The sequence below is a fragment of the Sebastes umbrosus genome, chromosome 17 (genome assembly GCF_015220745.1).
Source record: "Sebastes umbrosus isolate fSebUmb1 chromosome 17, fSebUmb1.pri, whole genome shotgun sequence".
Taxonomy (NCBI): Eukaryota; Metazoa; Chordata; class Actinopteri; order Perciformes; family Sebastidae; genus Sebastes; species Sebastes umbrosus.
The window spans coordinates 18608930-18634156 of record NC_051285.1 but is presented as its reverse complement, the minus strand read 5'-3'; the positions used below and the strand labels follow the sequence as shown (position 1 = coordinate 18634156).

General features: G+C 39.6%; 3 protein-coding genes across 7 annotated transcripts; 1 reads left to right on the top strand and 2 right to left on the bottom strand.

Annotated features, from left to right (window-relative positions):
- The first annotated feature begins 554 nt into the window (after positions 1-554).
- Positions 555-5462, top strand: slc25a15b (solute carrier family 25 member 15b). 5 transcript variants are annotated; one of them, XM_037749050.1, is made up of 8 exons: positions 555-695; positions 873-914; positions 1685-1785; positions 2112-2370; positions 2483-2620; positions 3333-3508; positions 3877-4035; positions 4184-5462. In XM_037749050.1, the coding sequence occupies exons 3-8, from the start codon at positions 1731-1733 to the stop codon at positions 4303-4305; spliced, it is 909 nt and encodes a 302-aa protein (XP_037604978.1). In that variant the 5' UTR covers positions 555-695; positions 873-914; positions 1685-1730; the 3' UTR covers positions 4306-5462. The 5 variants fall into 5 exon arrangements, with proteins under 5 accessions (XP_037604978.1, XP_037604976.1, XP_037604980.1 ...); XM_037749048.1 differs by having other exon boundaries at positions 873-919; XM_037749052.1 differs by lacking the exon at positions 873-914.
- Positions 5153-8826, bottom strand: si:ch211-137i24.10 (uncharacterized protein LOC565274 homolog). Its single transcript, XM_037749053.1, has 5 exons — positions 8555-8826; positions 8206-8271; positions 6927-7060; positions 5997-6183; positions 5153-5845 (listed from the first exon to the last, which is right to left on the bottom strand). Exons 1-5 carry the CDS (start codon positions 8729-8731, stop codon positions 5837-5839), a joined length of 573 nt encoding a protein of 190 aa, XP_037604981.1. The 5' UTR covers positions 8732-8826; the 3' UTR covers positions 5153-5836.
- A 2000-nt stretch (positions 8827-10826) lies between these two features.
- Positions 10827-22194, bottom strand: LOC119476014 (transmembrane 4 L6 family member 5-like). The gene is made up of 5 exons (XM_037749183.1): positions 22126-22194; positions 12103-12168; positions 11532-11665; positions 11267-11453; positions 10827-11138 (listed from the first exon to the last, which is right to left on the bottom strand). The coding sequence occupies exons 1-5, from the start codon at positions 22192-22194 to the stop codon at positions 11130-11132; spliced, it is 465 nt and encodes a 154-aa protein (XP_037605111.1). The 3' UTR covers positions 10827-11129.
- Between the last annotated feature and the right edge of the window lie 3033 nt (positions 22195-25227).

Genomic DNA, 25227 nt, shown 5'->3' with positions numbered 1-25227 from the left:
CAATCTGTTTTCATCAATTTGTTATTTCAATGAGAGAAAATGTTTTAAACTTTTTAACCTGCATGTGCAACTGCATCACACTAATGATAGACAATCATGCTGACTATAGGCTCATCCAAATACATTATATACCAAAGACTGGAGTCAATGTTTTATTGTTGTAGCAGGCGTGTAGAAAAGCGTGCAAAAGTCGCAACATTAGCAAAAAAAAAAAAAAATATTTTTATTTTTATTTTATTACACTTTTATTTAACCAGGATGGTCCCATTAAGATGTTTTTTTTAACAAATTACATCAACGACTGTCAGTGTCATTTAGTAAGTGTTAAATTCAATACATGACTTAATAACATAATGACCTGGGTTGGGAGGTAAAAAAAAAAAAAGATCTCTGGAGTGAACACAAACAACCAGCAGGGGGCGCTGTATCGCCTTCTGAGGAGGTTTTATTTTGAAAAAAGAGAATGTGAACCGGAAGCTTTAACGTTCACGTTTCAAATCATAGATCCAATATTTATCAATTCAAGATGCTTCATTGCGTTCACTAACAGTATTAGTAACGCAAAGGCGGTTTTGATACCTGGAATTTTGAGAGGAGTGGGAGCTCTACGTCTACCATGAAAGCACCTCTAGCGTCACCTCTTGAACACCATTATCACTGATGGATCCATCTATTATCTACACTGAGTGACCCCGGTGAGTGACCCCGGTGACTAGACAGTGGTGGAGCTAGATGTTGCAATTGAGATAACACCAAGATAAAAGCTGTATGTTTGATTTGGTGGCGTATGTTAGCATGCGGTCACCAGTGGACGATGTTAGCTTCGGTCAGCAGCCTACTCGGTTAACGTTACTGTTTGTTAACCTCACCAGCAGCGACACTTTGATGGCCGAAGGTGAACTCGTTGCTCTCCTGTAAGGTTTGTATTTCCAACATTTATGTCTTTAGCTCTTACACTTAACGTGACGAAACATTTGCCATAAAAAAGCAGTAACTTTCACCGGGTTTTCGGCTAACGCTAACTTACTTACGAGCACTGTTAATTGATGCTGTTGCATGTTGGCAACGTATGTTACCTCTCAGAAAGAAACGTTGTTTTCTCTCTAAGCGACGGTAAAAGCTTAAATGTCCTTCTGCCTTTTTAGTATTTAGCTCAAATATATGTTTCATTTTTCTGTACAAACTATAACAGCATTCTGTCACCCACTGGTGGCAACCTTGTGGTACAAATGATCCGATATTAAAAGAGTAGCTACATTCTGTTACATCAGCAGTGGAAGGAGCACTACAGTATCCCTAAGAAGTAGTAATACTGCTACTGGTATTTTAGTTTAATAGAAGAAAAATCTATAGAAATTATCTGTAACCTCCACCTTGACACAAGATTAATATACAGAAATATTATGACTACATAATAGTGATGACAAACAATTATCACTATCACTCTATATATATATATATATATATATATATGATCACGACAGTTATTCTGTTTCTATACAAACCCATTTCTACTTACTGTAAATAATCACTGTTGCTGCCTGTTGTGGCCCCGATCCCTGTGTGGAAACACACACATATTCAGTGTCAGGGGAGGGTTTAAAGAAACAAATGACTGGTCATGTTCTGTGTATGTTTGAGGAGTTAGGAGGTCGAGTGTCATTCATTTGTTTTTTTTTACCAGGTAAAAGAAAGAAAGAGAAACCTCTTCTGACAACAATTTGGACACCATGGCCCCACACCCAGTGGTCCAGGCCGTCATTGACCTCGCATCAGGAGCCATAGGTAACTGCAGTGCAAACAAACAATATTTAATCTCTATTGAACAACCACACTGCTTTTCCGCTGCTTTACCAAACCACTCACTAGCCATGTCTGATGTAGCAGGGGATTTTGATGACTCCTGAGTTTTTCCGGCTCGTTTCTCTCTGTGTTTCCATTGACTCTTTACACTGCTCAGTGGAGTGCAACAGCCTGTTAAGCCCCATCTCTCTTCACCGCACATATGTTGTGTGCAAACTTTGATTTTCCTGTAGTTTGTCTAACAGCCATTCTCTGTTTTTGTTGGATCACTTCTGTTGTTGAAAGTTTCATCACTGTCTTCCTCCAAGGGGGAGCTGCATGTGTCTTTAGTGGACAGCCTCTAGACACAGCAAAGGTCAAGATGCAGACCTTTCCTACGATGTACCGCGGTTTCATCCACTGCGTGTCCTCCACCTACAAACAAGTGGGTCTGCGTGGCCTCTATCAGGGCACTACGCCGGCGCTGATGGCCAACATTGCAGAGAACTCTGTGCTCTTCATGAGCTACGGCTTCTGCCAGCAGGTCATCCGCTTCACAGCTGGACTGCAAAGTGATGCTGTGCTGAGGTAGGGGGAAATTAACCAGGCTGTCGTTCTTGTTAACATTAAGCCAACTTTACCCTGAAAATACATGTAAGATCTCTAACTGAGTTCCGTTGATCCTTTCCTTCTGTGTTAGTGACGTGCAGAAAGCCTGTGCTGGCTCAGTAGCATCCATCTTCTCCTCACTGGTACTTTGCCCCACTGAGCTTGTCAAGTGTCGGCTGCAAGCCATGTACGAAATGGAGGCATTAGGCAAGATTGCTAAGAGTCAGAAGTAAGTGGTATTTAATTAGTCACACATTTTTGGATAATAATGTATGGGTAATTTACTCTTAAATTACATTACTAAAGGTTGTGTGTTTTGTCACATACTGTAGAAAACTTAGTTGCTATTAATCTTTTTTTTTTTTTTACATTGCTCTTTCACTTTGTTTATAAAAAATGAGAGAATTGGTAACAGATTCCGAGATGTTGAACTTAAGGGTTCTCTATATGATTTCCAGAGTATGAATATAGCATCAAACAACTATTTGCTATGTAAAGATATAGAGGAGTGATGTTGACCTTAGCAGAGAAAGAAGTCATTCTCCCTCTCTGTGTGTTGTAATCCAACCTTCTCCTTGCTTTGTTGACATAGCCGGACTGGCTACATGTGCCTTTTAGTGCATGTGAGCGTGCCCCACTGGCTAGCTCTGGGTATCGAATTTAGCACCTTTTTAAGGTTGATTTGTATTCCCATGCAGCAGAACCAAAGTGATCAGTTAAAATGCCTGCTCATTTTTTAGTAGGTAAAGATGCAGTAGTTATATGGTTAATATCTTTCGGAGTTAGTTTTTCATTAGTGTAGTCACGCATGAAAAAAGAATCGGGACATATTAATACTTTACAAAAGTAAAAAATACTTATACTTTTGAAGTGTGTGTGTGTGTGTGTGTGTGTGTGTGTGTGCATTGACCGAGCGATTCGTCCCTCTGCTCTCTGTGAAGTACAGTGTGGTCGGTGGTGAAATCCATCATGAGGAATGAGGGACCGCAGGGCTTCTTCCATGGCCTGACCACCACCATAGCCAGAGAAGTCCCTGGTTACTTCTGCTTCTTCGGTGCTTACGAGCTCTGCCGCACCACCTTCGCAGAACATATGAAATGTGACAAAGATGACATAGGTACTGGAACAACGTTCTGCCTGCACCACCATGAAGCACAACATAATTCTTCCCCTGTTGAAAACAGAAAATTTCATCAATATTTGACATTCATACAAGGAGAAACCCTTCATATTCTCTAGTTGTTGTTGATAGGCATTCTGGGAAAAGTTATTCACCAATAGAACTAAATGAGGTTGTCTGAGGAAAAGCAAGCGATCTCAATGGGACTTCTTTGGTTAAAGAAAGGATAAGTAAAATATGGCTTAGCGGTTATGAATGAAGAGTTATTACCCATATAAAAAAAAAAATCCTCTTTAATCACATATTTGCTTTCACCTTCCACACATCTAATGTACAGTGTCATTGTGTTACTATGTATGTTGAAGGTATGGCTCCAATCGTCTTCAGCGGTGGTTTCGGGGGGGCGTGCCTGTGGCTGGTGGTCTATCCCATGGACTGCGTCAAGTCTCGGATCCAGGTCATGTCTATGACGGGCAAACAGGCGGGGTTTTTCCAAACATTCATGAACATCGCTCGTACCGAGGGTAGGTAAAAGTGGAGTTTGATGTTAGCTTTATTTTATCATTTTAGCAGAGATATTTGGTGTTCAGCTTTTTGGGTGAAAAAGAATCCAGACTTGTATTGTTGTCGTTCATCAATCAGAATGGAATCTTTGCCATTTCTTTTGTTTAGGCGTGAGGGCACTCTACTCTGGTCTGACCCCCACCATGATCCGCACCTTCCCTGCTAACGGAGCGTTGTTCCTGGGTTACGAAGCCAGCCGAAAGCTCATGATGAAGCATTTTGACAGCTAAAATAAATGAAGGTGCACTGGAAGTGAAGTATTATAGCCATAAAACCTCATCAAAACTCCAGTTGAAGGTTATTATGTGTGGGACATGGTTTTTGCCATTTCCTGCTTTTGTTACCTAAAAACTGCCACACTCCATATCTTTTTAACCTACTCCTCTGATATTGTCTGATGTTGAGTGTTAACATAATTTAAATCCTTATATTAATTTATTTTTTAGATTTAGATATAGTTAACTCTCTAAAAAATGCTATTGCATAACATACATGAGAAAAATATATGTGCAGCACAGTATTGAGCAACCTTCATCAGCCTCTTTTATGAGGAATCATTAACACTCCAGTTTATTATTTTATGTCTACCTCAACAAAGTCCTATGCGCACAGAAACATCTTTTTCAGCCAGTCATTTCAAATCCTTCTTTACTGGTTCTGGATGCAGGCACATGGGTAAGAAAAACACTCCATTAGGTTGTGAGGTTAATGCACACAATCTTAAAACCTTACTTTAAGATTTTATTTAGAAATGTGAAGTGGCTTGTACTAATTCATTTAAGTTGCCTAGAATGTGTTGTGATGACTTGTTTTCAATCATTGAATCATTCACAGCTAAGTATGCTGGATCACATCTCAGTTTGTCTCAGTAAAGTGACAGAAAATGCAAGATGTTGAAACATTTTCTTACTTTTCACATTGAACAGCTTTAACTTTTCAAACTTGACTGACATGTTTCATCAGCCTCAATAGAAACAAACACAGCCAGCAAGTGTGTCATCATACTTTTTTATTCCACTTCTGTTGTGAAGTGTCCACTCTTTTGGGACCCAGCCTTTAAAATCATTACACTTTGCCTTTTTTGTTGTGTATCCTTTATTGTTCTGTACAAGTCAATGAGAAGACATCAACCATAGATATAAAACATTATCTATGATATCAACTGCCTCGTCAAATGTGCCATATGCACACTGCGTTCCATGTGCAGGGTTTTTCCAGTGCTTAGTTGTTGGCAGAAATCTCAGTCATATTCCTTTAATGTTAATTTAGAAATTAATGTATTTTAAAATGCTAGCAATCTGAGATGACACTGAATGTTTGTATAGATATCTATCATGATATTCATCGCAGTAATACTACCTACATTAAAGGTGTCATTGAAGAATAACTTTGTCCTGTGTTTTATTTTACTAACCAGCTCTTGGAGACAGTTATTTAAAAGTGAAAAGTACAATAAAGCAAAAGGTTAATATTATTGTGTAAAGCCAAATTTAATGTAACACGACAGAACTGGATGAGCATCTTATATTTAAAACTAATTTATTTCAAATTAACCATATAATTAGCATGGATTATTTCTAATACTGTGCCATTTTCTAATACATTACACATTTTCAGATTTCTGTGTTTTATTATAATGCAGTATTAAGCATCATGAAATACACAAAGTATAAAAATCTACAATTTCAAAGTGAATATATGCAGATACATCAGGAACACTACTCTGTCTTCCATCAGGGGAGTTAGTCAACTTTCAGGAACTCACAGCGGCTGCAAATAAAGAAAAAACAGCCAAAACCAGGGAAGGAAAGATGAAGTTAATATTCTCTGAAATTACACAATTTATCTGAGAATTAAGATATCCTAACATGGAAAACTTGCTGTTTTCACTTCTGCCATTTCTTTCCAACCCTCCTCTTACCCCTTTGTTGTTGCAAGTTCCACACAGGCAGCCAAAGAGCCCGTTGATCATCTGAATGGTACAGAGAACCAGCTGCAGACAGCTTGTGGCCAGCAGAGTTGCAAACAACCCAGTGTTGAACTGCACAATGTTTTTAGGCTCTGTGCATCTCACCCACGACGAGTCAGCAGTCAGGTAACTTGGGTCGCTGTGCAAAAGAGGAGCTTTGTGAGTGATCAGGACTCTAGAAACTTAAAGCAGCAGTGGGTAGAAATGGGGCAAACACGATTGAAAAAAGTTATTTTCATAAAACGATCACTATATCCTAACAGTAGTGCATGAGAAAGGTAATCTGAAAAAAATCATGTGTCTGTGTCCTCTAGTGCTCCTAATTGCATCTGCAAGATTTCACAGACCGGAAGAAAACAACCAATCCGAGCCTTAACGTCTCTGAGCAGCTGTCAATCACTCGCGGTCAAACTAGGCAGCGCTGATCAAATATGAGTCAATATTCTGTAAATGAGAAAGTTTTATGACCCGGCTGGTGGGCGGTGCTTGGTATTTCCTCAACTGATCTCAACATGGCTGCCGGTTCACAGTCTTTCTCATTTTACAGCTAAACAGTACACTACAAGATGTTTCTGAAAACATTTGATGTGTGAAATAGGCATTACAATAACAGAATATTGGTTCATATTTGATCAGCGCTGCCTAGTTTGACAGTTTGATTGGAGTTAGCGAGTGACTGACAGCTGCCTCCGTTAAATGAACAGCCAATAGAAACGCTCTCTCTGAAATGAGCTGTGATTGGCCAAAGTCTCCCTAGATTTTTTAAAGCCTTAAAACAGAGCCATGAACATTTGAATTACCATTTGCTGAAATGTTATTATGGAATTTTCTGCCTACTGCCACTTTAACAAATGTCATCACACAGTTACTCCAGTGTGTCACCTGTCTTTGAAAGGTGTCATCCAAATCAGAAGAACTTTGCAGAGGGGCCCATTCTGCAAACCGAGCACTGCTACAATGAAACTGTACAGTGCGCCAGCCACGCCCACCGCAGCAAATACAATGGATAAGAACATCTGCAGGAGTGAATTGATAAGCCAAGGTCAGACACATTTCTGTTGCACTTGAATTCATTCATACTGAAATCCTCAACCTGTTTACCCTCCTCCTCACATTTTTCTTCTGCTATTGGTAAATGAGACATTTTTTTGAGTTGAGGGAGGAACAGGCTCAAGATTTGTTTGACCTCACATTCCTCACATTTTATCTGTCCATCTGTTTTTCCCAACACTAACAAGATAAGCTACAGGCTAAACAAAACCAGCTGAGACATGTTCTTCATCAGATAATGTTATCAGAACATGTTAACAAGCTGAAGTAAAACCTATTAACAGGAATACATTTCTAATCTTGATGTTATTCAAAAAAAGTCATGTAGTGATTTGAAGCAGCAGCATTGAGAGCTTAAAACACGTTTCAATAAGCCCTTTGCACACGTCTTGAACTTTTAAATATTCTTTTTAGATAAAAAAGCAAAACAAAGATGTACTGTTGTTCTAATGGTTTTGTAATTTATTACAGTGCATGTTATCGTATCTATCTAAAGAGGAGCTAGGTGCAGCACCATGATGTATATTAAGCTTTTTCATTAGGGATGCACCAATCTGAATTTTTCAGTGTCGATGTTACCTTTTTAATGCAGCAACAAATTGGTCAAAACTTAAATAGGAATTCAAATTTCAGTATATAAACATAAAATTGAATATGATAGATCGGCACAATTGTCACCGATATCCGATCCAGCTATTTGAGTCAGTATCGGCCCGATAGCCGATCCAGTATCCATATCGGTGCATCCCTACTTTTTCTCATTTAGTAATTCATCACCATTCATCATTCATTCAACTTATATAAACTTATGTGTATCTGGCCTCTATTAAACACTTGCATTTAGCTTAAATGTAACTTTGCAGTAAAAGGTTGAACTACTACAAAAGACATTAGAAACATTTTGGCAAATGTCTACAAACAAGTCTTTCTATTTCCACTGATTTATAACATATTTAACGGTTTCCTGACCATACACAAAGTTCAAATTCACTTTAACTGGAGAAGTGTATGTCTGCATTGATAATTTAGTAAGTATTGTGAGTCATTGAAGCCAGCCTTCATCTTTCTCTGAGCACCTGAAACATCTAATTTGTAGTTGTGACTGACTCACCCCACAGCGATTCCCACAGCACCCCTTTTTTCCAGTCAAGTGGATGTAAAGTGCTGGGAGCAACACCTGTGGCAGGACACATGAGTTTATATTCAATTATATTTAGTCAAAACAATTCAGCATTTTTACTTCATCTTGATAACTCAAAACTTGTAGAATATGTTAAAACATTGCAGAATATCTCCTCAAATGGCATTAAACGCATTAGATGACCTCTGCACATCCAGTATTAGTTTAGTTTTAGCTTTACATATCTAACTAACATTTTTCTGAGGAGGCACACATTTCAGAAAGGAATTTCCAGCAGCGTGTAGTCCAGAGGCACACCCTTCAGTAACAGACAACTCACCATTAAACCTCCTCCGACGAGTCCTCCCATGTATTTCACCTCCTCGGTAATGTGTCCATCTTTGGCATACTTGATATCACCGCCAGGAAAGAACAACACTATGTTACAGATGATGGATATGATCGCTAACGGGTACAGAGTAACGGCGATGCAGCGGGAACATTTTCCAGTGCACATGTTGGCAGAGTGAAGACAAACTAACTGCTGTACAGCCACTTGCTTCCTGTTTTCAGGGAGTTCCACCTGAAACTAACCCAAAGAGGAAATGTGTTTGCACTGGGAACAGAGAGTGATATTAGGGTGTGGGAGGCGTTATGACAAGCCGATAACGTGGACAAACAGAACCTGGGATAGGCCACAGAATATATGTGACTCATTCCTTGGTATCTTTGAGAGACAACGCTTGCTTTGTTGAGATGTGAATGCATTTAGGTCATCTGAGTCAGACAAATTATTGATAGTCACATCTCTTTTACATAACTTATTGTAGTCAAATCTCAATTTCTTGTATGTTGCTTTAATATATTAATATTAAATACTGCTTGGTGAGGATTGTGAGAAAGCAGAGATTTGCTGTGAGAGACCTGTTCCGCCTTTTGTGTACAGTATTCTGGTGATGTATTGACATTGTGACTCCAGGATCACGGTTGGACTTTAGACCTGTGGCAGCACGCTTGGCAGAGCAATAACAATGTGTCATTGACATCGACTGCAAAACGTTGATAAATGACCACATTGTGGATAGTTAAACACAGACTTGACGGGCTACATTTTCCAGTTCCTCTAGCTATTGACTGCAGTTGTCTACATTGTATCAGTTAATGAAAGAAAATGTGAAAGTTGGAAAAAAAGAGAAGAGGCGGCCACGCTTCCCAAAACAAATGTTGTCTCCTAGCAACCGTCAGGCGAGGCAGTGTTCCTCATCAGTGGTAATGGTTATAAATATTGAGTTTCTCTCCTCAAATGAAGAGTATCTTATTGTTTTCATCCGTTATTTAATGCAACACACGGCCTTGTTGAATACTCGATTCTGATTGGTCAATTATGGCATTCTACTGTTGCTCTGGACGCATTTCTGATCTTGGAGTCTAGAGGACCATTTTGCGTAAAATTATTGATTTAAGTGGCTGTGCAATAAGTGGGATAATGTACACCAAGCGGGTTCATATTTCACAACAATGACCGGCTCGCTGTACATTATCCCTTAGTTATTCCAGGGACATATGGGTCCCCGGTATATTCTCTACCATGAAAGGGGTCCTTGGCGGAAAAAAGATTGAGAACCTCTGATTTAAAACGTGCTTTGATAAGGATTATACAGGATATTTAGAAGAGGAAACACAAAAGCACCTATTTTCCTTGAAGTTCCCCCACCCCCCTATTTTCTGACGTCATCACCCTTAAGAATAATCACAAATTCCCGAACAAAATCTTCAATTTGAATAAGGTGATTCATTCTTTTTTTTATTAAATCTAGAAAAAAGATTTTCTTTAATGAGTATAACTTGTTTCATCAACATCAAAAAATGACGCCGTCCTGACAGATTCACAAAGCCTATGCATATACATAATGTGATCTTCTTTTGTAATTTCTTTCGTTAGTGTTGGAGCCAAAATAGATTTTTTGTTAAATAAATGTTATTTTTGGTGCTGTTAATACAGGTGCAGACCTCCCTTTGTGGGAGAGCAAGTAGGTTTTTGACGCCAACAAATATGGACTGAAGCAGAATATTTCGTTAGATAAAGACATGTTGTGAATTTTGGAAATGATTACATCTTCTTTCAACAAATTTGTATATTACAATGCTCTAGAGTTATTGGAAATGTTTGGACCACACAAGTCGGAAACAATATGCAGATACGCAGAATGTGGCCCACTAAGTAGCAAAAAAAAAATTAAACTGTTTTATATACAGACTTTTGTATAAATTATCCAGCAAGTGTATTATTATGTTTTTAGTTATACATGTGCAAATCTAATTTTGACAACCTCAGAGCAGATAAATCCTGGCACACCCCCTGTAATCTTTGGACCCCATTTTGGGAACCACTGGCCTATAGGATCTATATTATCTGAATATGTAAAACTGTGACCTCTAACATGTTGGCCTTCCTACCAGGGGACTAACAGCCAGCTATTCAGTTCAGTTTATATGTCTAACAATTTGAGATAACACTGAAACATTTGTATAGATACAAATGCTGGTACAGTATAGAGTGACATTTATAGTTATACAATCAGCATCGAAGATGATGAAACATGACACAAAACTAGCAGTGTATCAGCAGTTTATTTTTTAAGCCAATTTATTTAAACTTGAACATGTCTTATGTATTATAGCATGAATTATTTCTAATCTCTGTGCACTTTTCACAACACACCTTAATACATTGCAACAGTGTGAAGTATTATTAAATGCACATAAAAAAATGGAAATCTGTTATTAGAGACAACAACAATTTCAAAGTGAATGTTTTTTGCAGATGCAGCCAAGAACACTACTCCCAGTCTTCCAGCAGGGAGCGCCAGGCACCTCTTCAGATGTGGTATGAGTGCCTCCTCCTGATCAGGAGCTCATGCTTGCTGTAAGTTAAGAACAAAGAACTAAATAAATAAATAAATAAATGAAATGAAGGGGAACTGAAGTTATAATTACTGTGAAAAATATCTGATCTATTAGATATCCTAGCACTGAAGTGTGACTCCTTTACCTCTTTCTTGTTGCAGCCTCCACACAGGCAGCCAATGAGGCCGTTGATCATCTGGATGGCACAGAGCAACACCTGCAGACAGCTGGTCACCACCAGGGTGATGAACAATCCAGTGTTGAACTGCACCACGTTCTTCGGCTCGCTGCACTCTCCCCACAATTTATAGTCGGTCAGGTAGGGGGGATTACTAAAAGAAGAGGCTTATAAATAACCACAACTTCATAGTTGTTACAAATGGCTTCAGAAAGTTACTTCTGTTTGTCACCTGTTTTTGAAAGGTGTCGTCCAACTCCCACCAGCATAGCAGAGGGGCCCATTATCCAAACCGAGCACTGCCACAATGAAACTGTACAGCGCACCGACCACCCCCTCTGCAGCGAATGCAATTGAAAAGAACATCTGCAGAATTCAAAGGTCAGAGACTTTAATGGTTTAATATGTTCAGGTGTAATTTATATCAGTGGTGTTTCATCTGCCTAAACCCATTCCAATAAGACTTTTTCACAGAACATGAACTTACAAATACATGTTTTTTTTTACATTAAGAAAAGGAGAAATGGGCTGTGCTGTGGTTGTGCAGTTGTGCATTATCATATCCATCTCAAGAGCAAATATTGTGCAACGGTGATGCAGCATTATGCAGCATATTTCTTTTTTTCTTCTTTTTTTTTCTTATTACTGAGTTGCTCTCAACTTATTGGCCTCCATTAAACACTTGAATCTAGTTGAGTGTGACAGTTCTTCTTGACCTTAGAAATAATAGTTTGACAAAATAATCTTAACTTGAGGTGCTCTGACTAGCTTGCTTAATTTTTACTTTAGCTTTACTGACTCACCCCACAGCGATTTCCACAGCACCCCTGTTCTCCAGTCAGTTGGATGTAAATCGCTGGGACCAACACCTGTGGTGGTGCACATTAGTTGACAGGGAATTAGATGCAGCGTCATCGTAAAACATGTTCAAAAAATTGCTAATGGGTTTAGTTGAAACAATTCAGCACTTGGGAAACTTTGTCACAGTCTGCAGTCAGTCAGGTTTTGAGGAATTCCTTTTTAAACTTGTCATTAAAAATTCAAGATTTTGCTTCAGTCGGAGTGAAAGGTGCCTCATGAGAGTATCATACATTAAAATATGTGGTACATGATGACACCAATGAATAATGCAATTGATTTGAAGTGTTAGATTAAGAGAATCACTGAGCACTAAGGGGTACAGACTAATGGCGATGCAACGGGAACATTTTCCAGTACACATGTTGTCAGAATGAAATCTAACTAACTGCTGTACAACCTCTTGTTCATTACTTTTTTGATCAAATCCTTCCTGTTTTCAGAGAAGAGAAGTCCCACTAATGACGCTGAACTGGTCTTACATGTACAGTAGCTTTGTAACATGTACTTAAGTATTTCTTTTTTGTGTGTGTAAATTGTGGTTGTTGGAGTCATTTTAATCCACCATACTCTTAATTGAGCAGGGGGGAAAAATCAATACTGTATACCTCATTTTACTCTAGACAGGTGTCTAAATGTATATTTTAACACATCTCTAATTAAGAACTTCAATAACTTTATAACTTTTTATTCAAGTTGTCTTCACAATTGGCAAAGTAGGGATAAAAGCTCATGAAAACATGGAAATGTTGTAAAACCTACAGTCTTTGGCAAATCTATTTCACTGTTCTATAAAAAAAGACCTTTGTACTGTATATTTTTAAGTATATATATTTATATACATATGTATATAAATGATCCCTAATACTGTATTACCAAGATGTCTGACTAAGGTGTCTAAATTTACATTATATCAAACCGGCAATGAATTAATGTGTCACTCATAACAGAAAACCAATGGCTTCAATAACTACAGTAGAGATGAAAGCTTATTAAAAGATGGAAGTTAATATTTTTAACATATGAGTTTATAGTCCATATAAAGACCATCACCAAAGGTATTTATTAATTTGTTTGTTTGTTTTTTAAGTCCCCTCCAATGAAAATGTGTTTTGCTTTTTGGTTAGGTACATATAAAGGCTGTTTTCACATTCATCTGCTGAAGAGGGAAACGTTCCTGTGCTCACCTTAAATCCAAGTTTAACGTGTATGTATGAGCAGGATTTTGTGACGTCACAAGTTTGGAGGCCAATCATGATTCAATATGCAATTTATGCAAGTGTGATGTGGAAGTTTGAAACCTCCAGTGCACATGACACTGAGAAGTGAAGTAGGAGACGTCTTTTTAGTTAAATTTATGAAATGAAAAATATTAGCATGTTCATATATTCTGACTTTTTTCAGGAAGACTGGTAGATGTAATTGAAATATTTTTTTTTAGAGCTGTCAAAGTTAACGCGATAATGCGTTAACGCAAATTTGTTTTAATGCCACTAATTTCTTTATCAATCTTTTGGAGGTCATAGTGGGCTCTGTTTTAAAGCTAGATTGAAGATACTGGCATCATATAAAACTAGAAAAACTTAAGGAATCAGGTACAACCATGTCATACTAGCTTGTTGTGAAGGAGGCTGAATAATGCTCCAAACTTAGGCAAAATTTTGGCAAGGAAAAACTGGCATGGCTATTTTCAAAGGGGTCCCTTGACCTCTGACCTCAAGATATGTGAATGAAAATGGGTTCTATGGATACCCACGAGTCTCCCCTGTACAGACATGCCCACTTTATGATAATCACATGCAGGGCTGTACTGAGACAAAAAATCGGCCATGGCATTTTGGCCCAGACCGGCCCCATCACCGGCCATTTGTGCTGTGTGTACCACGTTTTGTTGAAGGCTCTGTTCGACGAAATACAAATGTAATTGTTTTGCATACTTGCCAATCTTGAGACCTCAAAAAACATACTATGCAATGACTATTTTTTATTAAATTTTTCGTAGGACTTTTTTTTCATGATTCTTTTCGACGTACTATAATATGATTTTTTTTCATGAATTATTTCGACATAACATACTATGACTTTTTTTCAGGAAATTTTTCGACATGCAATACTATGACTTTTTTCATGAATTTCTTTCGACATACTGTGCTTATTTTTTATTACATTTTTCGTAGGACTTTTTTTCAGGAAATTTTTCGACATGCCATACTATGACTTTTTTTCATGATTCTTTTCGACGTACTATATGATTTTTTTTCATGATTTTTTTGCGACATAACATACTATGACTTTTTTTCATGAAATTTTTTGATATGCTATAAAATGACTTTTTTCATGAAATATTTTCGATACACTTTACTATGACTTTTCTCAGAAATTTTTCGACATGCAATACTATGACTTTTTTCATGAATTTCTTTCGACATACCATAAAATGCCTATTTTTGATTACATTTTTCGTAGGACTTTTTTTCATGAAATTTTTCGACATACAATACTATGACTTTTTTTCATGATATTTTTTGATATGCTATAAAATTACTTTTTTCATGAAATTTTTCGATACATCTGTTAGACCATATGTTGAATTCTACCATGTGCGTTCACACTGAGGAACATGACAGTTTTGACATACAATACTATGACTTTTTTTCATGACATTTTTTGATATGCTATAAAATGACTTTTTTCATGAAATTTTTCGATACACCTGTTATGTTGAATTCTACCATGTGCGTTCACACTGAGGAACATGACAGTTTTGACCAGCAGTGGGCAGTGCTAGCACATCCAGTTGCATCTATATAATGATATGAAGCTACAAAGATTGCCTCGCGTTTTGTTTCTTTCTGACAATGACAAGTGTTCTCTAAACCTTTTTTTATATGACTAGAATATGACTTTTTCTCAGGAAATTATTAGACATGCAATACTATGACTTTTTTCATGATTTTTTTTCGAAATACTATAAAAATGATTATTTTTGATGAAATTTTTCGTATGAATTTTTTTCATGACATTTTTCGACATAACATACTATGACTTTTTTTCATGACATTTTTCGACATGCTATACTATGACTTTCTTCATGATTCTTTTTGACATACTATAATATGACTTTTTTTCATGAAATTTTTTGATATACTATACTATGACTTTTTTTCATGAAATCTTTCGACATTCAATACTATGACTTTTTTCAAGAATTTTTTTGACATACTATAGATTGCCTTTTTTTTATTAAATTTTTCATATGATATATGACTTTTTTCATGATATTATTCGACATGCTAAACTATGACTTTTTTTCATGATTCTTTTCGACATACTATAATATGACTTTTTTGACATACTATAGATTGCCTTTTTTTTATAAAATTTTTCATATGACATATGACTTTTTTCATGATATCATTCGACATGCTATACTATGACTTTTTTTCATGATTCTTTTCGACATACTATAATATGACTATTTTTCAGGAAATTTTTTAACATACAATATGACTTTTTTTCAGGAAATTATTAGACATGTTAGTAGACTTTGTTTTATGATATTCTTTCGACATACTACACAATGACTATTTTTGATTACATTTTTCGTATGACTTTTTGTCATGAAATGTTTTGACATGCTATACTATGACTTTTTTTCATGAAATTCTTTCGTCATTCTATACAATGACTATTTTTTATTAAATTTTTCGTATGACTTTTTTTCATGATATTTTTCGACATACTATACTATGCCTTTTTTCATGATATTTTTCGACATTTTCGACATAATATAATATGACTTTTTTTCATGATTTCTTTTTCGAAATCCTATAAAAATTATTATTTTTGATTACATTTTTCATATGAATTTTTTTTATGCCATTTTTCGACATGCTATACTATGACTTCTTTTATGATTCTTTCGACATACTATAATATGACTTTCTTCATGATTCTTTTTGACATACTATAATATGACTTTTTTTCATGAAATTTTTCGACATGCTATACAATGACTGTCTTCATTGTTCTTTTTGACATACTATAATATTACTTTTTTTCATTACATTTTTTTATATACTATACTATGACTTTTTTTCATGAAATTTTTCGACATGCAATACTATGACTTTGTTTTATGATATTCTTTCGACATACTACACAATGACTATTTTTGATTACATTTTTCGTATGACTTTTTGTCATGAAATGTTTTGACATGCTATACTACGTCTTTTTTTCATGATATTTTTCAACATACAATACTATGACTTTTTTTCATGACATTTTTTGATATGCTATAAAATGACTTTTTTTTCTGACATTTTTTGATATGCTATAAAATGACTTTTTTTTCTGACATTTTTTGATATGCTATAAAATGACTTTTTTCATGAAATGTTTTCGATACACTTTACTATAACTTTTTCTCAGAATTTTTTAGACATGCAATACTATGACTTTTTTCATGAATTCTTTTAGAAATACTATACATATATATATATATTTTTGATTACATTTTTCGTATTAATTTTTTTCATGACATTTTTCGACATGCTATACTATGACTTTTTTATGATTCTTTCGACATACCATAATATGACTTTTTTTCATGACATTTTTCGACATAACATACTATGAATTTTTTTCATGAAATCTCTAAGGGAGACGCCAGCCACCCTCCTGAGGAAACCCATTTCGGACGCTTGCACCCGCGACCTCGTTCTTTCGGTCATGACCCAACCCTCATGACCATAGGTGAGAGTAGGAACAAAGATTGACCGGTAGATCGAGAGCTTTGCCTTCCGGCTCAGCTCTCTTTTCGTCACAACGGTGCGGTAAAGCGAATGCAATACCGCCCCTGCTGCTCCGATTCTCCAACCAATCTCACGTTCCATCGTCCCCTCACTCGCGAACAAGACCCCGAGGTACTTGAACTCCTTCACTTGGGGTAAGGACTCATTCCCTACCCGGAGTAGGCAATCCATCGGTTTCCTGCTGAGAACCATGGCCTCAGATTTAGAGGTGCTGATCCTCATCCCGACCGCGTCACACTCGGCTGCGAACCAATCCAGTGAGTGCTGGAGGTCGCAGACCGATGATGCCAACAGGACCACATCATCTGCAAAAAGCAGCGATGAGATCCTCAGCACACCGAACTGCAAACCCTCCTCCCCCCGACTACGCCTCGATATCCTCTCCATGAATATCACGAACAGGATTGGTGACAAAGCGCAGCCCTGGCAGAGGCCAGCCCCACCGGAAACAAGTCCGACTTATTGCCGAGGATCTGAACACAGCTCTCGCTTTGGGCGTACAGGGATTGGATGGCCCTGAGACACTTCTCAGGGCCCCCCTCACCCCATACTCCCGCAGCACCCCCCACAGTATCCGGGGGACCCGGTCATACGCCTTCTCCAAGTCCACAAAGCACATGTAGACTGGATGGGCATACTCCCAGACCCCCTCCAGGATCCTTGCGAGAGTGAAGAGCTGGTCCGTTGTTCCATGGCCAGGACTCCGCATTGTTCCTCTTCGATCTGAGGTTCGACTATCGGCCAAACCCTCCTTTCCAGCACCTTGGAGTAGACTGTACCAGGGAGGCTGAGTAGTGTGATACCCCTGTAATTGACACACACTCTCTGGTCCCCCTTTTTGAAAAGGGGAACCACCACCCCGGTCTGCCACTCCTTAGGCACTGTCACCGACTTCCACACAGTGTTGAAGAGACGTGTCATCCAAGACAGCCCCTCCACACCCAGAGCATTCAGCATTTCTGGACGGATCTCATCAATCCCCGGGGCTTTGCCACTGTGGAGTTGTTTGACTACCTCAGTGACTTCCACCAGGGTAATTGATGATGGTCCCCCATCAGCTTCCAGCTCTGCCTCTACAATAGAGGACGTATTGGTCAGATTCAGAAGTTCCTCAAAGTGCTCCTTCCACCGCCCGAGTACCTCCTCAGTTGAGGTCAACAGTGTCCCATCCTTACTGTACACAGCTTGGATGGTTCCCCGTTTCCCCCTCCTGAGGTGCCGGATGGTTTTCCAGAAGCACTTTGGTGCCGACCGAAAGTCCTTCTCCATGGTTGCTCCGAACTCCTCCCACACCCGCTGCTTTGTCTCCGTCACGGCAGTGGCTGCTGCTCTTCGGGCCTGTCGGTACCTTGCAACTGCCTCCGGAGTCCTCCGAGATAACATATCCCGAAAGGCCTCCTTCTTCAGTCGGACGGCTTCCCTGACCACCGGTGTCCAACACGGTGTTCGAGGGTTGCCGCCCCTTGAGGCACCTAAGACCTTAAAACCACAGCTCACCGCCGCAGCTTCAGCATTGGAAGCTTTGAACATCGCCCACTCGGGTTCAATGCCCCCAAACTCCACAGGGATGCCAGAAAAGCTCTGCCGGAGGTGTGAGTTGAAGATCTCTCGGACAGGGGCCTCCTCCAGACGTTCCCAGTTCACCCGCACTACCCGTTTGGGCTTACCAGGTCTGTCCAGAGTCTTCCCCCACCCTCTGACCCAACTCACCACCAGATGGGGATCAGTTGACAGCTCCGCCCCTCTCTTGACCCGAGTGTCCAAAACATGCGGCCTCAGATCAGACGATACGATTACAAAATCGATCATCGACCTTCGGCCTAGGGTGCTCTGGTACCACGTACACTTATGAGCATCCTTATGTTTATTGATTTGTTTTAAAAGGTTACGGGATAGGGTCGGCATATGTAGTTTCTCTAAGATGAGAGACTTTGTGTTTTATTGAGTGGGTGGGTTTTATTGGGGTAGTTAAAAAATTTAAAAAAAATAATGCTGTTGAGGGTCCACTGAGAGACTCTACTGCAGTAGAGGACGAGACAGGATGAGGCTGGAGGACCTGGTGGAACGACAACAGCACGCGGACACCTTGAAACTGCTCACTGCTCCACCAGCCTCTCTGGATGTGTCCAATTAAGTTTTACATTCAGCTAGACCCGGTCATCAAGAAGTCACCTGAAAGGAGAAAGGACATGTAATATTATTTCTAAGTCATACTCTTAGTCATTGTTCGTTATGGACAGTCCATGACTAGCACAGAAGTCCAACAACAAACGACCACTCGGGTTTAGATCAGGGAGGCCGTTCCTCCCAATCACGCCACTCCAGGTGTCTCCATCGTTGCCCACGTGCGCGTTGAAGTCTCCCAGCAGAACTATGGAGTCCCCTACTGGAGCCCCATACAGGACTCCATTCAGGGTCTCCAAGAAGGCCGAATACTCCGAACTGCTGTTTGGTGCATACGCACAAACAACAGTCAGAGTTTTCCCCCCCACAACCCGAAGGCGTAGGGAGGCGACCCTCTCGTCCACTGGGGTAAACTCAAACATAGCGGCACTCAGCCGGGGATTTGTGAGTATCCCCACACCCGCCCGGCGCCTCACACCATGGGCAACTTCAGAGAAGAATAGAGTCCAACCCCTATCCAGGAGTACGGTTCCAGAACCGAGGCTGTGCGTAGAGGTAAGCCCTACCAGATCCAACTGATAGCGCTCCACCTCCCGCACAAGCTCCGGCTCCTTCCCCCACAGAGAGGAGAAGTTCCACGTCCCCAGAGCCAGCCTCTGCCGCCCGGGTCCAGTCCGTCGAGGTCCCTGGCCTTCACTGCCACCCGTGTGACAGCGCACCCGACCCCAGCGGTTCTTCCCGCAGGTGGTGAGCCCACAGGATGGAGAGGAGTGGGGTGCCACCGTGGCAAGCCCGGCCACCAGACGCTCGCTGACGGGCCCTCCGTCTGGGCCTGGCTCCAGACATGGGCCCCGGGCTTCCTCCGGGCCGGGTAACTCCTCCTCTGCCTCGTGTCGTCATTGGGGTTTTGTGAACCATTCTTAGTCCGGCCCCTCACCTGAGACCAATTTGCCATGGGAGACCCTACCAGGAGCACGAGGCTCCAGACAACACAGCCCTCAGGGTCATAGGGACACACAAACCTGTCCACCACGTTAAGGTGATGGTTCCCGGAGAAGCTGGCCGGTAAGTATGCTTGAAAAATAAGGCAAACTTTTATTTTCAGTCTGTAAAAATCCATCAAACAAAGAAAAAAAACATGGAGGGGAAAAATCCTCTGCATTCACTTACATTGCTCACCTTACACCTTACATTGCCTGGTGCTGCTCTTTTAATCACTCTCAAAACTCTGCTTTCACACATCCTAATATAACCCAACAGCCCGCCCTTCCAGTTCAAACTGGCCTAAGTGAGTACTGCTATTAGCTCAGACTGGAGACACCTACAGTGAGAACCTGTGCAATCATAGCATACCTGATTACACTTGGAGCTACTCACTCCCCATCAGTCAATTAACTTCTTATCTACACACATAAGAAAACAAAGAAAACTGTGATCAACCCCACTTGGCTTAACCAACAGTTAGTGAGGGAGTTGGTGCTGCCTCACACTGACGACACAACCCTTTTTTTAAGGGACGCCTCTCCGTTTTCTATTGCAGTGAATGCCATACAGAAATTTTCTAATGCCTCTGGGCTCTGGTTGAACCTCGCTAAATGTGAATTGCTCGCCCTTAGAGACGTGTGAAATATCCAATATCTGTAATATACCCATAAAAGAAGTCTCACTTATGCAGCTATTTCACTTTATGTCAATAATAAGACCTCTAAGACAATCGATAGCATGCTCTACAACTTTTTCTGGAAAAATAGAACTCACCATGTCAAGAAATCTGTTCTTATGAATACATATGAATCAGGAGGACTTAACTTCCTTGACTTCACCACCCTTAACAATACATTCAAAGTCAATTGGATTAAACAATTTCTAAATAACCCCACATCAATTTGGAACTTTATACCCTATTACATATTCTCCAAATTAGGTGGCCTCAAATTTATTTTAGTCTAAGATTGAAAAGATCCCAATAAAATTGTAAAATTTTCATCAACAAATGTTACTTGCTTCCCTCATTTATAAGCACAACTTGTCACTTTACAAATACTTTTTTTGGAGCAATAGAAATATATTATATAAGAATAAATCATTATGCTATGAGAAATGGTTGCAGACCACCGCTGCCCGGCATGATACTTTGCAAAGCACGGTCGCTGAGGAGCAAAATGGAGGAGCTCCGCACCAACGTCAAGGTATGCTTTGAATACCAGGAGTCGAGCATGATGGTGTTTCACAGAGACCTGGCTCCATACGGATATTCCAAACTCTCTGATCGAGCCTGGGGGTTTCTCTGTTGTCCGCGCGGACAGAAGTGGGATGTCCAGTCCGAAGTGGGATGTCCAGTCCGAAGATGATGTGGTGGAGGCTGAGGGAGCTGACATGATGCCCTTCAGAGAGAAGTGTAAACCCCGGACCCCTCCAGAGCACCTGAGTGTGGATCAGTGCCATCAACTGGGTGAGCTTAAACAATCTTTCCCTTCATTGTTCTTAGAAACACCTGGCCGAACTGATGTGATAAAACACAAAATTGTTCTGAAGGACACTAATTCAAATTCAAATTCAAATAAGCTTTATTGGCATGAATGTTCAGGTTACATTATTTCCAAAGCTAAATTACATATTAATGAATAATTACATTTCACAAGACACTAAACCTGTTCGCCTGAAGCCTTCCGAGAACTCCAGAACGAATGATGGAACCACTGAAGAAGGAGGTGCAGATGGTGTTGGACATGGGCGTCATTGAACCATCCAGAAGTGAGTGGTCAAACCCCATAGTGCTTGTTCCCAAGAAAAACTGTACTCAACCTCAGTTCTGTTCAGACATGAGGAAACTGAACAGTATTTCCTGTTTTGATTTATATCCCATGCCCCGGATCGATGAAATGCTAGAGAGACTGGGGAAATCCAACTCCTGTTTTTAAATAAGAAATTGTTTGACCGGGAGAAAAAGTACTCTACTACTCTAGTACTACTATGGAAAAGGAGGGACTGGCTACAAAATGGGCTATTGATTCATTGAAGTATTACCTTTTGGGAAGAGAGTTTGTGTTGCAGACGGACCACAGACCTTTGAAGTGTATGCACTCCAAGCAGCATAAGAACGCAAAGATTCTGCGTTGGTGCCTAGCCCTCCAGCACCATACAGCACTGTCCCGGTAAGAAAAACCTTATTGCTGACTATCTGTCTCGTTTGCCTGACTTGTGTAAGCCAGAGGGGGAGGAGGTGTGAAATATGAGGAAGCACCAACTCCCTCACTAACTGTTTGGTTAAACCAAGTGGGGTTGATCACAGTTTTCTTTGTTTTCTTATGTGTGTAGTTAAGAGGTTAATTGACTGACAGGGACTGAGTGGCTCCAAGTGTAATCAGGTATGCTATGATTGCCCAGGTTCTCACTGCAGGTGTCTCCAGTCTGAGCTGATAGCAGTATTCGCCTGATAGGCCAGTTTGAACTGGAAGGGCGGGCTGTTGGGTTATATTAGGATGTGTGAAAGCAGAGTTTTGAGAGTGGTTAAAAGAGCAGCACCAGTGCAATGTGAGTGAATGCAGAGGATTTTCCCCTCCACTTCCTTTGTTTGATGGATTTTTTCAGACTGAAAATAAAAGTCTGACTTATTTTTCAAGCATACTTACCGGCCAGCGTGATGATTTATCTTCATGACTTTTCACCTTGCTCTCCTGCACCTCACCTTGCAACAGTCAGCTAGCTGACTAATAATAATTTCCCTGTCAACAATTTATATCCGTTTTATGATCCCATTTTCTATAAGTGTTGAGAAGCTGTGTACAAAGAAGGAAAATATATGGGGATATTGGGCATCCCTGCCTAATGCCACGCTTTATTTGAAATCTAGAGGATGTGCCAGAATGGAGCTTAATTGAACTGTTACCATTTGTATACATGGTTCTAATTGCCTTGCAGAAAAAATCCCGGAATCCGAATTTTTCGGGAGAGCGGAAAATAAAGCTGTGTTCTACTGTATCGAAAGCTTTGTAAAAGTCCAGAAAATTAATGAAACTTTCATCAAAGATATGAGTAGTCTATCAAGTCTAAAACCAACCTTATGTTGTTTGATATGTGCCTGATTTTCATAAAACCCGATTGAACCTCATCTATTATTATTCCATAATTCATTTTGCAAATACTAGCTCAAAATTTGTAATCATTATTGAGAAGACATATTGGGGCGGCTGTGGCTCAGAGGGTAGGGCAGGTCGTCCACCAAGCATGGTCGAGGGTTCGATCCCGGTCACATGTCGATGTGTCCTTGAGCAAGACATTTAACCCCAAATTGCCCCCGAAGGCATAGCCATCGGTGTGTGAATGAGTATTTAGATTAGATCCTGATGGGCAAAGTTGGAACCTTACTAGCCTCTGACATCAGTGTATGAATGGGTGAATGCTGACATGTAGTGTAAAGAGTTTTGAGTGGTCGGAAGAATAAAGCGCTATATAAATGCAAGTCCATATTGGCCTCCAGTTGTCAATTAATAAATGATCTTTTTGAGGTTTGGGAATTAGATAATAAGTCCTTGTGTCAAGGTGGGAGGAAGAGTCCCTTTTTCAATACTTTCAACAAAAACTTCTAAAAGAAATGGGGCCAGTTGTTCATCAAATTCTTTAAAGAATTCTGCCGTAAGACCATCCACTCCAGGAGATCTGTTATTCTTTAGCCCTTTAATTGCATTTATGATTTCCTCTATAGATATAGAATCATCACCTAATTGTTTATGACTTGGTTCTATTTGGGTGATATTAATTGTATTCAGGAAGCTGGAGGTCGACTCTTCACAATATTTGGACTTATTCAAGTTGCTATAAAAATTTGTGCAATGTTAAGATATCAAACCAGGATCATCAGTTACTACTCCGCTGATATTTAAGTGCTTTATTGTATTAGTCATTCCATGAGATTTTTCCAAATTAAAGAAATGGGGAGAGTTCTGTTCTCAAGTTCCTCAAGACATTTTTTCCTGGACTTTACAAATGCGCCTTATGCTTTCATTTTATAAATTTCATCTAAGTTATTTTGAAGTTCTATTAGTTCAAACTCACAGGGGGTCGCTGATAAAGAGAGAGTATTTTTGAGACCACAGTCTCTTCCTCTAGTCTTCGGGCTTTTGCTATACGAGTTCCATATCCTCTTATGCATTGTGCTACTTCAAACTTTAATAATTCCCAATTACTACAATATAATTTCTCAGATTGGGCCTAAAGATTGGACCAAAAGTGAAAAATCGTTTTCTGAATTTCTGTTTTCACTGCTTCATGTTTAAATAGGGAACTGTTAAACTTCCAGTATGAGCCTATAAAGGTTATTATATTGGTGAAATGTAAAGAAATATGAATAGAAACTGCACTATGGTCTGTTAAAGGTGTAGTAACAATATCAACCGAAACATTATCAATATTCATATTTTTGGATACTAGCCAGTAATCGCGAGGCGGGACTGCCTACTAGATGTTCTATTGCTCCAAGTGTAAGCATTTAGTCCAGGAAATGTTTTCCTCCAAATATCAATCAGATTTAACTTTTCAATAAACATTTTTAGATTCTCAACTACAGCACTAATATCAGGTGGTGGCCAACAGTCAATAGAGTTGTCTAAATCATATTAAAATCCCCCCCTATTACTATAAAGGAATTTGGGAATTTATTCAGCCAATGTTGAATGCGATTTTCTAGCATTTCAAGTTAATTGTCATTCAGTGTGTTTGATTGATATCCATAATGCTCTCCTCTCCCTGCGTTCAGGGCAGAGGCCTGCAGGGCGCGGCCGTAGGAGAAAGTCAGGGCCCATGGTTACACGTCTCCGACCGGCAAGGAGGCCCTCAGGAAGTGACGACACAAATTACTGCTCAGTGCGTCTGAAAAGATACATACTACTGTTTATTCACACAAAAGTATGTTGAACGATTGTACGCATATCGAGTATGTAGTGCGTAGCCTATGCGATTTCGGACAAAGCCAATTTATGTTGATTTACACCGTAGCCTACTTCAAGGTGACATTTTATGTGACTGCGTCACTGGAGCTAAATAAATGTAGTCTTGCCCATACACAGACTTGCCTTTGGTATTCCTTTTAATTTTATCCTCAGCAATAATGTCACACAAAGAGACCTCTGC

Bases quoted from the DNA above. Each gene is read 5' to 3' on its own strand.
- slc25a15b (XM_037749052.1), top strand. From the start codon at position 1,731: ATGGCCCCACACCCAGTGGTCCAGGCCGTCATTGACCTCGCATCAGGA. The intron at 2,621-3,332 runs GTAAGTGGTATT...CTCTCTGTGAAG, and splicing joins AAGATTGCTAAGAGTCAGAA to TACAGTGTGGTCGGTGGTGA. The intron at 3,509-3,876 runs GTACTGGAACAA...TGTATGTTGAAG, and splicing joins ATGTGACAAAGATGACATAG to GTATGGCTCCAATCGTCTTC.
- si:ch211-137i24.10 (XM_037749053.1), bottom strand. From the start codon at position 8,731: ATGTGCACTGGAAAATGTTCCCGCTGCATCGCCGTTACTCTGTACCCG. The intron at 7,061-8,205 runs GTGAGTCAGTCA...TCACTCCTGCAG, and splicing joins GCTGTGGGAATCGCTGTGGG to ATGTTCTTATCCATTGTATT. The intron at 6,184-6,926 runs GTGACACACTGG...TCTTTTGCACAG, and splicing joins ATGACACCTTTCAAAGACAG to CGACCCAAGTTACCTGACTG.
- LOC119476014 (XM_037749183.1), bottom strand. From the start codon at position 22,194: ATGCTGCTTGGAGTGCATACACTTCAAAGGTCTGTGGTCCGTCTGCAA. The intron at 11,666-12,102 runs GTGAGTCAGTAA...TGAATTCTGCAG, and splicing joins GCTGTGGAAATCGCTGTGGG to ATGTTCTTTTCAATTGCATT. The intron at 11,454-11,531 runs GTGACAAACAGA...CTCTTCTTTTAG, and splicing joins ACGACACCTTTCAAAAACAG to TAATCCCCCCTACCTGACCG.